Below are 18,740 nucleotides of genomic sequence, written 5' to 3' on the forward strand. Positions count from 1 at the left end.
TTATGATATAATAGAGAAATCTCTTTATTTAATTGAGTTAATATTAGATTTTTTGGGGATATAGGTATATATGTGAATTATTTGGTTTATTTTAAAGCAGAGTCCTATACAAATGAATTTGTGATGAATTAGTGCAGAATATACCCTGAAATATTTGTATAATTATTTTACTATTGTAACTTATAAAGTATAAGGTGTTCTATGACTTCTGTTTTAATGTCATGCTCACTCCATTTAGAACCTGCCAATTTATCAACAATACCTTTTGATATACATATTGATAATGTCTCAATAAAACCCAATAAAGATAAATATTTCGATACACAATAAGTTGATGGTAAAGGAACTGGAGTAAAACTCTCTTTTTTATCCAAAATATGATCAACAATATTAAATAGATCAGATCCAGTAATATGTCCTGGTATAAAGCCAAGATTACATAAATATTGGTATAAGTGTAAAGGTTTAATATAATCATGTAGTGTTACTCCATAATTTATAAGTATATCATCGCACTTTTTATCTTTATTTCTCATTATTTGCACCATATCTCTTGTTACATCGAATTCATGAGTTCTCATACTTTTCATTGCAATATCTAAGAATATATCTATAACAACAGCTATTTTTAATTGAGAGGCAACTATCTTAAGACAATTTTCTATTGTACATTCATATCTGTCATATAATTGTTGTGCAGCAGATAACCCTTTTCCCACATTTTGAGGTTTATTATCTATATTATTATTTGAGCTATTCTTTAAAGAAATTTCAGACCTTAAATAGTTATTAATATGAGGTAACATTGTTAATATAGTAAAATCATGTTCTCCAAATATATTTCTATATAAAGGTATCAAGTGTAATTCACAAAAGTGTCTAAATGCAGTTACTCTATTTAAATCACGGATATTATCCTGTGTAACTGCTAGTCCACTTGTATTTTTATTAGCTACTTTTGTTGGCGTCCCTGTCCCCAAATTTAAATTAGATACAGAACTTTCTAGTGAAAGATTCATAAATTTTGATGTTATTACTTTCGATGTACTTTTTCCTGTTATCGGTGATCCTGAGGTATTTTCCCATACATTATAATCAATTTTACCAGTCTCACTATCTACAACTTTAGTTAAGTGTAAGACTGCATCATCACCTAGTGTCTTTTTTCTTAAAATATCATACCTAATTAGTGCATTAATATAAGCTAATTCTCTTAATAATGGAATCCATAACTCTTGTGGTATTACTCTAACTCTCTGTTTACTAGAATAGATATTTGAAGTAGGCCTTTCGCAACTATATTTCTCAAATAACTTACGTAGTGTTTTTTCTGATTCCAAGAATTCTTTACATACATCTAATGAGTGTACTAACCGTCTAAACCCATGTCTAGTTACTCCAATTATCTTTCTATATTTAAATTTCTTTGGATCATTTGAGTTTACAATTGGTATTTCAACATTCCACTTATAATTAGATGTAGAATAATTATTATCTAATAGGTTCATCTCTATACCTCCCAATCCCCTATATCCTATCCCGAAACTACCAGTGTTCATTCCTTGTGCACCAACACTAACATTTGTTATACTATTGTTACCTCCCATATATACTTTATCAGGGTCTTCTATATTAGATATACTATGACTAGGGGTATTTTTATTTAACCACATTGTGTTTGCAAAATAACAAAATAATTCACGCAAGCAAATAGCTATTCTTGGACATTGTTTAAGAATTTTTACAAAACATTTTAAATCCCATTCCATTAAAGGTTTCCAGTAGTGCTTTATAATATTTTCTACATAATCTAACTGTTTTCCTAAATTTCTATGTTTTAATTTTAATGAAGAACTATTCAAAGCTTTATTATTTTTTTGGTTTATATTTCCCTTTAGTAGTGATCTTTCTTCAATTAATGGTCCGATAATAGTATCAGTAAGTGATAAAGTATCATCTGTTTGGATTGATTTACCAGGTTTAATATTTACTGTATCCATAAAAATTTTATTTTCTTCTATATAATTTTTTGAATTACGATCATGTTTTTCAAGCTCTAACGTGCTAGTGAAATTTTTTGAAATATCTTTCAGTGCCTTTTCACGCTCAGTAATAATATTTTCCATATTATGTAGCAAATTACTTTTATGCTGTAAAGAAGAACGAATAGTTTTCAATTGTTGTTCTTCTATAAGGCAAGAATTTACTAAATCAAATTGAGTTGCTAGATTACCACGTCCTAATGATCTTAACTCATCTGCTATAAGTTGATAAAGTTCCATTAATTCCTCTAAGGAATTTATTTTACTACTTTCTAATAGAGTAACTAAACGTAATAATTCACGAGTTCTTTTCTGTTGAAATTTATTATATTCAATCTCCAAATTTCTACATAAAGGTTCTAAATTGTTTTCTTTAAGTACTCTATAAGCAAACATGTCTGAATCTACTTGCTGCCGTTTTATCATCTGAGCTTCCAAATGCTTCAAAAGATACTTCGCAAATGTAATTAAAAGTCTTTCTCGATCACTATTGTCTTTCACAATCATCTCTAATTGAACCTTGTGATTTTGTAATTTTGCCCATTTATTTTGTTGGCTAACTACTTTATCCATTAAACGTTCATGTTCATTAGGTTCACGTTCAATTTCCTGTATAATCTCCTTAATATTATGTAGATATTTTTTTTCTAAATTATGCATAAGTTCGATAGCTTTATCAAATTCATTAAGCTCTAATAATTTTTCAATTTTCTTCTCAGTACTATCTTTAGATACAGAATCTACCATGTCATACCATTCTCTCAATTCTAGTAAATTAGTTAAGTTGGGAGTAAAAGGTACCCCATATATTGTAGTATCATCTAAATATACATATATTTCAAAATCAGATAGTAATGAAATTGAAGAAACTGATACAAAATTTGTTTCATAGCTCCCAAATTTTGTACTTTCACTAAATTTCTCTGATACATGTTGCAAATCATTTCCTAAAAATCCAAGTTTAGACCAATTAATTTCGTCTCCACTAAAGTTAATTCGATCATTTCTAACTACTTGATTATCTCCAATAGCTTGTTTTATTGCACGCATTGTAGATGTTAATCCCTCTCCTCTAGTATTAATACAGGAATTATTACTTTTCTCTATCCCTGAAATAACTTTTAGATCTAGATCTTGAATGCTCTTATCTATATGAACTGTATAATATATAGTATACGAACCATCCCAATTATCATATATTGCATGAATAATTCCTATCGGAGAATTACATTTTGCCCTTACGTTGTAACCTCCAGAGTTTATTCTATTACCATACTCATCGCGCAAAACAACAATAAATGAATTGATATATTTGGGAATTATTCCATTACTTGCTTTTAATCTATTGATATTTGTCATATAATCAATACTAGGACAAGCTCGGCATGTTATAGTACCTTCTCCTATTGTTGAACAAGCTTTTGCAATAGGATTTGAAGGAGTAATTATAATACTGAATGGAGAACCAGCAATTGCCAAACCATCCAATAACACTTCTAATAAATATCTCCCTGATCTTTCACATCTATAACGGCAGTTATAAATACCAAAATAAGATTCAGTTGCACTCCATTCTATTGGAATATCTAATTCGTCTAGATTGAAGTGGCAAATACTAGATCCTTCTACGCTTACTAAAGCTTTAGTTCTTTTTATTTCGGACCTATTATGAGATTTAAAACCCAGAGGTTCCGCTGTAAATGAATAGCTCAAGAATCCGATTGACTTTAAACGTAAAAATATTTTCCCATTTCCTTTTAGTACTTTATCTCCTTTTTCATCACGACATTGAACTATAAATTGTAACCACTCACCTGCTATACCCATTTCAATTCCATTACCTATAGCTGTGCACATATATGAAACAAAAGGCTTATTACTATAAATCTCATCACTATCATCATATTCAACAATATCTGATATTTTACTTGATAGATCATCTGAGCTGTAATCAACTTGGGATTCTATTTCTAAAGTAGTAGAGTCAATATCATTTTTTAAATTAGAATATTCTTCAATTTTGACCTTGTATACAGCTTCTCCAAATAAACCCGTTTCATTATTTTCTTGTTTCCCCAATGATTTATCTTGATTAGGAATAAAACCAGTCCATACTCCATATGGTCCTAAAGTTGGAGCAGAATATAAATCTGGCATATTAGTTTTATAATCATATAATAAATTATAAACTATGCCTTTTTGAGGTCTTAAATTCAAATATGCATATTGTTTTTTATCTAGATATTTGCTATTATGAGGCCAAGAGTATAATTTACAAACTAAACTGCCAGCACTTTTATTATTTAATTCATTATCTCTTGAAATAGAATCTTTATCTGAGTTATTGTTCAAGTTTTCAAAAGATATTCTTTTTAATTTACAGTGTTGTTCCTTTCCAAATATACAATTATCTTGCCTTGATAATTTAATAGGCTCAGATAAAGTTGCAAATGGTTTTCCATTAATCAACATAAACAAATATAAATCAGGTTCACTTCCAGGAATTGGAGTCATAAATATACGGCCAGAAAAGTAACATGTAAATCTCACATCACTGTTTCTTACTGTTTCATCACTGGAGAATGATTGATTAGATGGTGGTCCATTTATTCCAACAAAACGATATGGAAATAAATCAAAAGGATTTGAGCTATTAAGTAATATATCCCTTTCATGCTTCCATATTGCACATACATGGATTTTAGAATGATAAAAATCCCATACCTGCATATCACTCCAACTTGGGATATCATAAATAGACAAAATATCAATACACATTAAACTGGCCAAAAAAAAAGATTTTTCTAGATCTTTCCTATCAAAATTTTCGACTAAAGGTCTCAATACTCCTGTACAATTTAGAGGATATGAAATGAATGTTTTTGATTTAAGTAGAATTTTCCCAACTCCCTTTTTATCTTCATCTCCCCATTTCGTTATTGAAGATTCAATAGTAGCTTGTAAACTCTGAAATTGATAGTTATATTGTTCATTAGTATCTCCTTCGGCAAGGTAAGGATGAAGAATTTTGCCACGGTGTTTGTATATGATATCCATAAGTTTCTGATGAGGGTAGAGTACAAATGGAAATGCACGTCTCAACGTACTAGTTTTAAGCCAATCTTTCTTAAATAAAATAGCCGATCCAATCCAAGATATTGGTGAGCCACTAATTAAATTATAGGGTTCTTCACCAATTGCATTCAATGGACGTCTCCATTTACTTGCAGAACGAAATACACAATCTCCACTTACTGATGAAATATACCCTAAAGATATGAATATTGGAAGTGGTTCATCAAAATATTCAGGTATGTTCATTGATTCTTCATTGTCTTGTTCAAAATTAGATGATTGAGAAGTCACACTGAACAAATCATGAGGGAATTTTACCCTTAATTCAATTGCATCATCAACCCTAGGGGTTTCATATTTATTATTATCCTCAGTTAAAACTGGAGTATTTGCCACATACTTTACGTCTCCAACATTTAAAATATGAATAGATGTAGTAAAATCACATTCAAGTGCACTTATTTTCCCTTCTGTCATACAAGATCTTGCAATAGCTACACCTGTACAGCGTCTCCCTAATACTGGATCCCATCTAATACCTTGTTGAAAGCTGAATATTTCTAAAGGATCTTCATACGGTAGCCAGGCTACACATATGCAATTGACCGATTTATCCCAGTTGTGAGAGCTATTATTTGGTAAGAAAAATTCCCTAGCTCCTGTTATATACAGCTAAAAAAAAAAAAAGTGAACAACCCTTATTAAACGTAATTAAAATATAACTTACCTCAATACCGGCACTTGCATGATTTACTTCAACTTTATTTTCACGTTTTTTGAGCATTGATTACTAATATTATAACTTCTTCAATTATATAGCAAGATGTCACATGTAAATCCACAAATAAGGCGCCAAATATGCAAAATTAGTCGAGACTTGTATTTTTTAAAAAGTATATACCATTCCTTCTACTAACAACTAGCCTTAAAAATAAAAAGAAAATGTTATAATTCAAATATATGGACTATTCAATTTTTAGATTTATTCTTAATTATTAAAATACTATTTATAATATTAATAGTGTAGTGCACATTAATATTTTTAGATCCAGATTTTGAAAGATATTACAAATCTTATTAACATTAAGTAGTTAAAGTTTCAAATAAATTATATTTAATTATTTATATTTTAATTTAAAAAGTACTTATTATAGTTTGAGGGTTATTTTTAAAATTCCTAGCCTTCCGATTAACCTTGCAATAGTCTTAGTGAACCCATAATTTGGCGGCAAATGATGACGAGGTCGTCGCTGCTACACCCCCTTTGTGTGTAAGTGTAAAGCGTAATAAATGACAATGGTCTTATAATCTTTCCAAGAAGATAATCCTCAAACTTAATAAAGTGACGTATAATCTTTTCAGATGGTTAGATAATATAAAGAAGAGATGCAAACGTTCTTCCCGCTGTTTAATAGACAAAGAGCTCCGGATCCACCTATTGCATATCATATATATCCAGCACAACAATCTTATCCGATAAGTAATTATCCTAATAATTATCATTATCACAACCCATATTACAATATTGATGAATCTGAATTGCATATAAGTGATCAACATTTGAGTAGTGACGAGTATCAGAATAGTACTTCAGAGGGACCAGTATGTTGTCCTCACGAAATACAAAAAAGTAAGGTTCATAAAGTTTCTCCGAATTCAAGAGTCAGGAAACAACTTTTTATGGCTGATAGAAATCGATTACCAAAATTTAGAGACCCTTGGAGATACCTTGATCAATCAACACAAAGTCATACGGAACAACCATTAAGTCGTGATGAGGCACGTAGAATTCGTGAAATTTGGCAAGATACTAGAGCTCAATATGATCCAAGTGATCATGAAATTGAAGAAGAATACTTATATGAGGAGGAATACAATGATGAAAATGCTGAGAGGCGAAGAATTGAATTAGTTGAAAAAGGTGCAAAATTAGTAAGATACTCATACCATTATCAATTACCAACTATATCTGCTTTAATAAAGTCTACAAATCCAGAACAGTTTAGGAGTAGAGCACTTTCACCAATAGTAGAGACACATCGATCTCCTAAACATAATCAGCAAGGTGATGAGATTAGCAATGAAGGTTTTGAAGAACAAAAATCTGATGAACCCTTCATAGGTAGAACTTACCATAGATCTACTTATCCAATGATGGAACATAATAATGGGACCGAAAATAGCTCTGTTAATTATAATTGGATATATCATAATCAAGAATCAAATGAAGACCATTATCAGAATCAAGCTCCTTATGATGAAAGCTTAGATTATTCTAAAACAAATCCTAATGAGAATTTGTTATCAAGTTCAAATGAACACGATGCTAATAATAAATTAGGAATAAAAGATAATTATACTCCATCTCATAGACATTCAACTACTGGTTTTGAATATGAGACACCACCACAAAGTGGACATAGAAGGCTTACATCTCCTGCAGCTTTATCAACAGAAAGAAGTATAAATAGAAGACCACCACCACAAATCTCTATTCTAGAGCCAATAGATACTACTGAAGAATTGGTTAGTCCAGTGACGATACAAGGAAGGAATTATAAAACTCCTAGAATTGAGAAGGTAACTTCACAGGATGACAGTAAATTAAATTACTCTGGTGATGAATCAGAATCTGGAAAAGAAAAACCATTATTAGAATCTCCATCAGGTAAACAAACAATTGTATTTCATATGTTACCCGATACTAATGTCAATTCTTCTTCAGCAACTATATTGGCAGATCCAGACACACAGAATATTGTTACTGAAATTCATATTACCCCAGGAGTAGATATAAATATAACTTCTACTCCAAGTGGTCCATCAATAGAGTATGAAGTTTCTAAGGAAAAAACTGCCAAAGCCCAAATAAATTTTTCAAGTGAATCTGCGACTAAGCTTAATCCAAAGAGAAAAGAAAATATATCAAATGCAAGAAATAATGTAAGTAATTTTTCTGATGATGTTTCTAACTCTATTGAAAAAATTAATAATAAAAAAAATCACTTCCGAAAAGTTGATAAAGGTGGAATAAATTCAGTCATAGATAGTGAATATACAACTCAAGAATTTCCACATAGCTATGAACCAAAAATAAATACAGATGACTATGAAGTCCAATTACACTCTTCAAATAACTTAAATAATTCTTCAAGAGAAAAAAAGAAAATGGCTTTTCAAAATCAAAAGCATAGTAACGGATATCCAAATCGTTTATTAAATATGTTGACTTGCAGCAATATAGAGACAGCTGATTTACATACATTTAGATCTCTAACTCCCGTGGAAGTTAAGATACTAAAACACTAATAAAAAAGTTATTAAAGAAATATTTTGTCTTTAAAATCAAGTTCCACCTATTTTCAAGATTAGAGTTTCATTAATCCCTCTTAAAGTTGATTTAATTATTGATAAGGGTGTAAATATGTACTGTTCCCTTGGATATTAACAAATCCCTTTAAATATTTTAAAACTTCTTCATTCAATAAACTACAGAATTATTTATTAAATAAAAAAACCAATAGTAAATTTATTTGATATTACTTTTAAAGAGACATTCTTATATTTTTTAGGAATAATTTACTAACTTCATTTTATTTGACACTATGATTCTGCAGCCATTCAAGTATTTAATGGAGTTTTTAGCTCATTTTTGATGTAAATATAACAAATTATTTGCTAGTATTTCTGTAATTTCCATAAAATAGATATGAATTGATATATATTAAATATTATTTAAAGTTTCACTTTATTAATTGAACGAGATTTGTATAAATTTAACTTAAACTCAAACTATTGTTTATAACACCGAATAACAAATTTTATTAAATATTATTTACGTTTCAAAGGAACTATTAAGGATATTTGTAATTTAATGGTATTTACAAATTCAAATTTTTGTTTAATTATAAACTAATACTATCTTGAAAAACAGACTACTTCGCTAAATAAGTATTAAAGTAGCTCTTTATAGAAATACCAATATTATGTAGTTATCAAATAAGAGCTTGTGATAGATTTACTTTAAGTCCTTAATTTCTTTAAAATTATTTTGATAATACTCAATTTATTATAATAAAGAAGAATATTATTAATTTTAAATATAAAAAATTTAGATTTTCTTTTTAACAACTATTACCAATAAGGAATAGTAATGTGTACATATTTCTTAGAACATATGTATTTCAATTATTATTCATTCAAAATAAGCCTTTTTTATTAAAATAATTTGTATATTTTAAATTAATGAACATATATAATTAGCTCATTAATAAAATACTAAAGTTTTTCCCTTCCCCCTTGCTATATTGCTATGAATATATAAATGTATAGATATACTTTATTCTTATCATTTATAACTCTACTGAAAATCCAATTATTTTCCAAATATTCAAAAATTTCATATTTTTATACTTCTTATACCTTCATATTTAGAATCATTCATGCTATAAATTGTTTATTTAATCTAATTATAACCATCTCGATGCTTAACTACCAAGAAATAAGTTTTATAATACAAATATCAATATCTGTAATTACAATAATTTACCAATTTAATATTATATTAAATATCTAAGTTTCTTTTTTTTTTCTTAGAAATTACTTGCAGATATTGCTTTAGTATATACAATATATATATATTTTTTGGTCTTAACTTTAAATAAAATAGCATATCTCTGAATTTGTGCAAATTCTTAAATAACACTTTAATAAGGATAAATATTCCGAATTATTAGTAATAAGGATAAAAAAAAAAAAAATTGAGTAAAGCCTAATTTAAGTAGAAATGTTATTTATAGATATATAATGAAAATATTGAAGATACCAGTATTACTCCTTTTAAATTTCCAAACTTAATCGGCCTATTTATAAATTCATTTTTGGATGTAGACTATTGTACTGCTAAAAAGTATTATATTCTTTAGCTGAAAAAATAATTTGATATACATACTTATCTATCATTACAAAAAATAATTCCTAAAAAATTACTATTTTAAGTTTTATAAGATAAATTCAAAAAATAAGATAGAAGTTATACCATTCGTTAAGTAAATCTGAATAATTTAAAGTTTTAACATAGAGTCATAATAGAGCTCTATCCAATAAGAATGGTAGTATTAGCTCTCAATTTAACAAATATTTTTGTTGATAGCAAAACGAGATTAATATCTTTTATCTTCAGATACTAAATAAACCTTGAAGACTTCTTTATTTTTCTATGGTAGAAATATACCATAACAGTATCTAAATGAAAAAATTCAAAAATTCTGGTTATGCTAGAAAGTTATACCCACAAGTCCCATGTATATACTATAAAATTTAGGATTTAAATCAAAGCTTATATATGTCTTATATTATGTTCATAATCTGTAATAAAATTGACCAAATAAATCACTAAATACTTCAATATTTCATTACTTCAGAAAAGTGGTTAAAAGGTATTACTAAATCTTTGAAGGCTATATATACCAATATAAAGTATTACTGGTAAAGATCACTTATCAAATATATTGTGTAGATTTATTCTCCTTGGAATTAATTTAATAAGGGTCAGGTACTGGGAATACATGCAAATTAAAATTATTGTGGAATATTCCAAATAGTTGGCGCTCTTAACATCTAAATTTCTCAACCTAAAGGGGTAAATTTAATAAAAATAATATTTTACTAATGGAGCTTAACGAACCTCAAAGAATATTCATTGGGGTAGATGGAATATCCACATCATATATCCCACTAGTGGCAACAAATCTAAATTGCGATTTTGTTATAGACCCTCAGATAAAGACACTATGTCTAGGCGAATTAACTGGAAATACTGGTGAAATTGAAACTAATGAGGCAATTTCTCAGTGGGAAATTCCAGATTTCGATATCTCATTATCTCGTGAGCTAAACTCTTTTGAGGCTCGTGCACTACTTTTTGTTAGAGGTGTTACTCTTGCAATGAATAGCAAAGGCGTCTCCTACAAATTTATTGATTGGCTTTTAAAAATAATAAAGGAAAGTGATCAAATTTCTTTGAGGCAATTTAATAATGATTATTTTACCTTAGTCTATTTATTAAAGATGTATATATCAATGACAGGAAATTTTGTCTCTCCTTCAGAAGGAGTCCTTTACACTAGTGGATTTATACCAAAAATTTCTCAAATTACACTGTCAATAGGCATACTACTAGCTCTAAAGAAATATGCTCAGTGTGTATTGGCTTTAATAATAGAATCGTTAGCTATTCCAACAAATTTTTTGGTACATATAATATCGGTTTCAGCTGGAGGGGTTGCAGAAACTGCAAGGAATATAAAGTGGCTATTAGAAGACTCAAAAATAGAGAGGAATACTTGTGTTGAGAACTATGAGCTATTAATATGTTTAAGCAATGTTTTATGCTATTTAGGCTCTTTAAAAGAGGATATTGAAAATATGGATTGTTGTATTAAAGGTTACTTAACTAAGAACTCAAATATTAAGGTGAGCACTAAAGGAATAGGGAACTCACTTTATGATATAGAGATTACACCAATTTTCCCACAATTATCGAAATTAATATTATCAATTTCCAATCTAAAAAGTACTCTCCATGAATTAATTGAAATTTTAATTCCAAAATTTGAAGCGGAAGTGTTTACAAAAAAATTGGATGTATCTATCTCTTCAGGAATTAGAATTGAAGGAATAGATATAGAAAAAGTTTTAAAAATACCTCAAACCACAATTGAATCTATTAAATATATAAAAGAATGTATGAAGTTGATGAAAACTCAAAAGCTTGCAGTATCAGAAACAAGAAATGAAGAAGAAACTTTCACCTTGTTTCTGTTAACAAGTGAATCATTAAAGATACTTTGTCTATTAAATGTTTTGTCCTTGCAAAGATTAGGTGATATTAATCGTATGCAGTACATTATAGCTATAGAAAAAGCTCTTTTAAAAGGGAAGATATCAGTGAAAATTTCTACTCATGAATCACGCAATATCCATCAGTTTCGCGAATTAATAACTAATATTCTTGTAGATAATTTAGATAGTGTTGGAAATTTACTAGATAATTCAGAACCTAGTGGTATAAGAAACTATTGCGAATATTTATTTGATAGTTTAAACAATGGTGGCATCTATAATTTACTTAATTCACTTACAAAAATTATAACAACTCAAAATCAGGTACAGAGGAAACCTAAGGTCCCAAAAGGAACTCAAGATATACCTCCACAAAAAATGGCTATTAGAAATGTGGTATTTGATACAATTCGGTCTATATTTAGATCCCATGGAACAGTAGAAATAGATACTCCTATATTTGAACTCCGCGATACATTAATAGGAAAATATGGAGAAGATTCTAAACTTATATATGATTTAAAGGATCAGGGAGGTGAGCAATTATCACTTAGATATGACTTAACAGTACCACTAGCAAGGTATATTGCCTCAGCAGGCTTAGAGAATTTGAAAAGATTTCAAATTGGTAAAGTTTATCGTCGTGATGAGCCTCAGATGTCACGTGGAAGATATCGTGAATTTTACCAATGTGATTTGGATATATGTGGGATATATGAGGCAATGACAACTGATGTTGAGATTCTTAAGATCGCAACAGATATTTTAAATGCTTTTTCTCCATGGATTGGATCATTCATTATAAAAATAAATCATCGTAGTTTATTAGATGGGCTCTTGATTGTATGCGGAGTACCAAAAGCCAAAATACGAACAATATGTTCCTCGATTGATAAGCTCGATAAGGAATCTTGGGAAAGTGTAAAAAAGGAAATGGTTACATTGAAGGGTCTTTCAGAAGAAGTTGCAGATAAGATAGGAAACTATATTAAGTTCTCAGGGGCTCCTGATGAAGTATTAAAAAAAGTTAAACAATGTGAAGAGCTGATGAATAATGAGGATATAAAATTGGCAATTAGTGATATGGCACTTTTGTTTTCATACACCGATGCTGTTGGGTGTACTGAACACTTGTCATTTGACTTATCTTTAGCAAGAGGCTTAGATTATTATACTGGCATTATATATGAAGCTGTTCTAACTTCTGGGAATGTTGGTAGTATTGCAGCAGGTGGGCGTTACGATAATCTTATTGGTATGTTTTCTCAAAAAAATATCCCTGCTGTTGGATTTTCAGTAGGAGTTGAACGTATAATGAATATTATTGAGAAGAAGTTGGAAACAAATCCTAGACAATTATCTAATAAGATAATTAGAGGTAATTTTACTGACTTTTTGATTTGCACTATTGGAGATACTCTAGTCACGCATAAATTGAAACTTGCTTCTATGCTATGGACAAACGGTATTTCAGCTGAGATATCTCCATCAAGTAATGCAAAATTACGTAAACAACTTGAATATGCAGCTAGCAAACAAATTCCATTTTGTATTATTGTAGGAGAGGATGAAGTGAAACGTAATACAGTTCAAATACGACAAGTTAGTTTGGATACTCACACAGACAAGTCTCAAGTAAGAATATCAGAGGAAGTATCATTAAATTCCTTAATATCTCGTGTTAAAGATATAATTTCAAAATATGGTTCATCTTATGATAATTCTTATGCATCCATTTCAAACCAAGATATATTTGGATAAAACAAAGCGTTAAATTCTATTGGAATTATGAAAACAGCTAAGCTTTCTAATTGAGTTTTTAAACAACAAATTTGATATTTATGAAACAATAAGTTTTTTTCAACTACTTTAAGTTTTATTAGAATTATAAAATTAGATTTGAAAATATTTACCCATAAAATAAAAAGGTCATTTTAAAAGTATTTTCTTTTTTGTAGCTTCTATCTTGAATTATATTTCACTTTTATACAATATATCCTAACTATTCCTTCTTATTGATCAAGTTTTTTAGGAGATCTTAATGGACTATTAAATCTTGATGCATGCCTTGGAGAGAAGTGATATAGCTTTAAACCATAATCTTTGAATCTATTCAGTGCATATTCATCTACTTCAGAAATCACTCTTTTAAATTCATGTTTTGGTACTGTTAACAACACAACACTACCTTCAGCTATTATAGAACAAGTTCTCTCATTGTAGTTGTTAATTATAGCCCATTCACCAAAGTATCTACTACTACCCAATTTACAACAATTTGAGGTTTCTTCATCTTCAAATGGAACCCCTTCAATATTCACAGTGCCTTTAGCAACTATGTAGAATTTGAGGTTATTTTTATCACAAGGACCAATATCTAAAATATGTTCACCTTCATTAAAAATCTCTACCTTGAGACTTTTTGCCAATTTATCTAGTACGAAACTTGGCCAATCACGTATATTGGGAGTTCTCAACAGTAGTGCGGATATATTACGTATTTTTTCTATTCTATTAGATATAACTAAATTTAATTTTTCTAAACAAGATCTTGATAGGATATAAACTGTTGAGGCAGTTTTTGCAACAACAGAAACACTACTTGGTTGATTTGTTGAATAATATTCTGTCCATCCATATTGTGCAACCTCTCGTATACTTCCAACTTCCGAATCATATCCAAAGAAGCTTGTCTGGATTATAGTAAGTTCTCCACTAATTAAGAACAGATTAGGAGATTGTGGATTACCTTGAGTTATAATTTTGTCATCTTTGTCAAATTCCTTCTTCTCCATTTGAGCGACTAGCCAATATCTTTGCCCAATATGTAGAACATTAAATGGCTCTGTAACTCCTAAGAAATTAACTAATATGGAACTATCTTTATTTTCAATAACTTTATTTTCATCAAATTTCATGTCTTCATACTTAGAAGTAAACTTTTCCTCATTGATTTTTATGTTATTTAAATCTACAATCTTCGGTATAACATCTCTTCCAAAATAATCTTGGACCATGTTTAACAAACTATAATTACTTTCTGCATCTTCAGCTTCTTTTCTTGTAATTTCTCCAGCAACTAATTTCACAAGAGTAGTTAATGAAACTAACTTATTATGAAGAACATCTAATTGTTTTGTATATATGTCACTTGCTTCATCTCTAGTAAAACCAGCCCTAGCTGCAACTACAATGAAGGTATCTAAGGTAATACTACTACCAGGAGTTATACCTGCCATTTCAGTAAAACAGTTATATACACCTTTGTCAATTTCAACAAGACGACGGTTCATATCTCTCAAACTCAAATTTTGCACTTCTTCAAAATTCCTATAAAATGTTCCAATATATAGTTGATCTGTGAGAGGATAACAAAACCTTTGATAAATTTCTCGTGTATATTTGAAAGTAGCATTAATGTGAAGGTACTCTGAAACATATTCTGCAAATGCATCAATATCAATCCAGAGGCCAATAAACATTTTACAATAATTAGGCCATTTCCTACACATATCATTGCTTGGCTGTATATTAGTATCAAATAAATTCAGTACCCAATTATATTTAAGTAAAGGCTTCTTTACATAGTGTTTACAGATATACTTGAATGCATCAGCTAAACTTGAATGCCTTCTTAATATTCTAGATTGAATATCAGCATGTAAATATTCTAATTCCTTATTCTGATGCTCTTCTTTTACTACAATATTCCCTTCTGTATCTTTATATTTATTATCCATACCACTAGTTTTTTTATTATCATCTTGATTATTGCTAGGTTGGTCCGTACTTTTACTCTCTCCTTTTAAGTTTTCTGGGGAGTTAGTTTCAGCTTGTGTATTATCCTCTACTTTAGGGGAATTTGATATATCCTTATTAACCTCAGATAAAGATGGAAATTTAGGAGTGCTTTGTATAGGTATTGGTCTTTTGTCTTGATACTTCTTTTCTAAAGCAAGCATCTTCTTTTTAATATCATCATCTAGTATAGACAAAGCCTTATTACTTTCCACAGTTGCTATCACAACGGAATCTGAATCTGATGCACAATAAGCACTGTATGGATAAGGTTCTTTATTGATTAGATACATATCACCAATTGTAGATCCTGCTTCTAATGACCTATAATGAGATGGATTTAAGGATAAGTCTTTGTCAACATATAAGTTAACTTTCCCATCAAATACTAATATGAGAGCTTTTGGCATATCTCCTTGCTTAAATATTCGTGTCTTGCAAGGATACTTTGTAAACATAGTATGATGAAATAATTCCTTCTTTTTGGCCTCTGTCATCGCACCAAATATACGATCTTCATTTATATAGTCTTCTAGTTCACCAAAACTTTCAGATAATGCAGATAATCTAGGTTTAAACTTATTGAACCAAATACTTGGCATTAATTTCCAAAGTACAGTCTCTGAGTTGGTCTTCAAAGTTTCATTACTAGTTAGTTTTTCAAACATTCTAATCCCAACAATCTCACCCTCTACAAATGATTTTAATATATTTTCTCCACCATACCATAAAGCTTCTACCGAATTTATTCCTCCACTTATAATCACACATAAAGGATAATCTAAATCACCATTTCTAAATACATGTGCACCTTCAGGCAACTGTTCTCTCATAAAGTAATTTTCTATTAAAGATAATAATTCACATTTCCCTATTTTCTGGAAATAATCAATATTCTTAATAAGAATTTTAGATACAAGTTTTAGTTCCTTATTTTTTATATTTGGATCAATAGGTATCTTACGATCTGGACTGATACGCCACAGAGCCCATTGTGATTTTCTTGCTATTTCGTCCTTCTTTACTTCTTCAGGAGTTATATGACCCTCAATACATTGGATCACATCTTGAACTTCCACTGTACCACTACTTTCATCTACCATACTATTAAATAGGTCACTTATGACTTTCACTGAAAAACCAGATTCCTTACAAACAGAAATAAATTCATCAATATTAATAGTAGATTTGTTATACAAACATTTAGCTATAAATGCATTCTCGACAGATCCATATATTTCTGACAAATATTTGCCAATTTCTACTGGTTCAAAATTCTCCTTAGTATCTAATTCTAATATATATCTATACATAGAACCAATTGTTATCTCTTTATCAGGGTTTGCCACTTTTTTGTAGAATATCTTGCTTTCAGTAAATGGTAAGTAAATATTTAAACTTTCCATAAAATAACCAAAAACTGTTATATTTACATTTGGTTTTATCTCTTTGCCTCCGCATATTTTGAGGTAAGCAGCTGCAACTGTAGTATAACTATCTAGAACTCGCTTTCTGAATCTTTCATCTAAAGAAAGAATTTCATCTGTTGGGTCAAGCCCTAAAGGAATAGCTTCTTTTCGAAGAATTTCCTGAGTTTTATATTGCTCCACTCTTGGATTTAAATTTTCAGATGTGCGAATAGTAGAGCTTCCACCATTCACTTTTGCAGACTCTAGAGGTTCTACACGAGCTGTATCAGGAAGTATTGAAGATTTCTTTTGAATTGTGAGATCTTTATCATTTAATACTGAAATGTCACTCTTGACCATTTCAAAGCTAGCTTTGGTAATTATTTCATTTTTTAAATCTTTTCTGTTATCTATATTCCCCCCTGTTTGTTCTTCTACCTCCCCCTCTTTTTCTATAGGATCAGTTCCCTTTTTAAAATTCTGCTTTTCTCTATTATTTTCCTCATCATATTCATTATCAGAAGATCCTTTGGAATAATCTTCTGAATCAGAAACTGAATGTTTAACAGTATTTCTATCTTCAATCTGCTCTTGAGTTTCTGTAGAGTTATTTACTTCAAATCTTGTTTTATTATAGGTTCTATCATCATCAACTTCCTTTTCCAACTTTTTTTCTGCTTCTGAATTACTTAATAAACTTCTTGTAGATGATCTTTCATTTTTATTCTCTTTATTATTATTACTATCATGTTTATCTCTTTTTGTATCACCTTCTTTTGGTGGTGAATAGTTATTTTGGTAAGACTTTCCTATTCCACCAGTAAAGCCTGAGCCGCTATTACCTAATTCACTGTCAGATTGATCGCTGGAACTTGTATCAGATATTTTGCTTATTTCAGAAGATGAATAATCTTCATCATATTTTTTATTTTTTTCAGAAGCAGAATCTTGATCTTTTTCAGATACTTGTTCTGAATCTTCTGACTGTAAACCAGATTCTAATTCCTTACTACTAACTGAGGAATTAATACTTTCACTATCAGAACATTCAGTTTTATCAACTTTAAGAAGTGTTTCGGGTGGCAATGATAATGCATTAGTAATTTTTTTAATAACAACACTAATCAAGCATCTTGAATTATTACTGTCAAAGTAATGTTTCCAAATATCATTTGCCAATTCAGGTTTTATTCCCAAGTTATTTACAGCAAACTCTACAAAACTATCCATTTTAATAAATTCTCCACTCAATGGAAGAGCATTCAATGCAAGATTGATATCTCCATCATAAATATCAAATAAAGTGTTGGCAAAGTCTTCAATTGTCCAACTTTCATTATTATTTAATGGGTTCAAATTACGATATAGAGAAACCACTGTAAGCACATTTTTTGGTTTACATATCTCTTTATATAAATTCTCATGATCAAGATGATTTCCAGGAATTTTATTTAACTCCATAAATGCCAAAAATCTCTTTTTAGACACTTCTCTTTTACTATCTGGTCTCATAGCTTTAAAAGCTGCAGCTAAAGATTTAAAATTCTTTAGTATATGGTGACTAAATAAGGTT

At 29.4% G+C, this 18,740-nt stretch overlaps 3 protein-coding genes and 1 further gene across 3 annotated transcripts; 2 read left to right on the plus strand and 2 right to left on the minus strand.

Moving 5' to 3' along the window:
• Positions 1–170: 170 nt before the first annotated feature.
• cand_004170 (filamin ABP280 repeat family protein) lies at positions 171–5,901 on the minus strand (the record flags this gene model as incomplete). Its single annotated transcript, XM_067210661.1, has 2 exons — positions 171–5,789; positions 5,845–5,901. The coding sequence occupies 2 exons, from the start codon at positions 5,899–5,901 to the stop codon at positions 171–173; spliced, it is 5,676 nt and encodes a 1,891-aa protein (XP_067067421.1).
• A 602-nt stretch (positions 5,902–6,503) lies between these two features.
• cand_004180 (uncharacterized protein) lies at positions 6,504–8,426 on the plus strand (the record flags this gene model as incomplete). Its single annotated transcript, XM_067210662.1, has 1 exon — positions 6,504–8,426. The coding sequence occupies one exon, from the start codon at positions 6,504–6,506 to the stop codon at positions 8,424–8,426; it is 1,923 nt and encodes a 640-aa protein (XP_067067422.1).
• Positions 8,427–10,787: 2,361 nt separating this feature from the next.
• Positions 10,788–13,721, plus strand: cand_004190 (histidyl-tRNA synthetase family protein; the record flags this gene model as incomplete). Its single annotated transcript, XM_067210663.1, has 1 exon — positions 10,788–13,721. One exon carries the CDS (start codon positions 10,788–10,790, stop codon positions 13,719–13,721), a length of 2,934 nt encoding a protein of 977 aa, XP_067067423.1.
• Positions 13,722–13,972: 251 nt separating this feature from the next.
• cand_004200 (cyclic nucleotide-binding domain-containing protein) lies at positions 13,973–18,696 on the minus strand (the record flags this gene model as incomplete).
• Positions 18,697–18,740: the final 44 nt, after the last annotated feature.

This window comes from Cryptosporidium andersoni, assembly GCF_001865355.1.
Source record: "Cryptosporidium andersoni isolate 30847 chromosome Unknown contig_75, whole genome shotgun sequence".
In the NCBI taxonomy this organism is placed as follows: Eukaryota; Apicomplexa; class Conoidasida; order Eucoccidiorida; family Cryptosporidiidae; genus Cryptosporidium; species Cryptosporidium andersoni.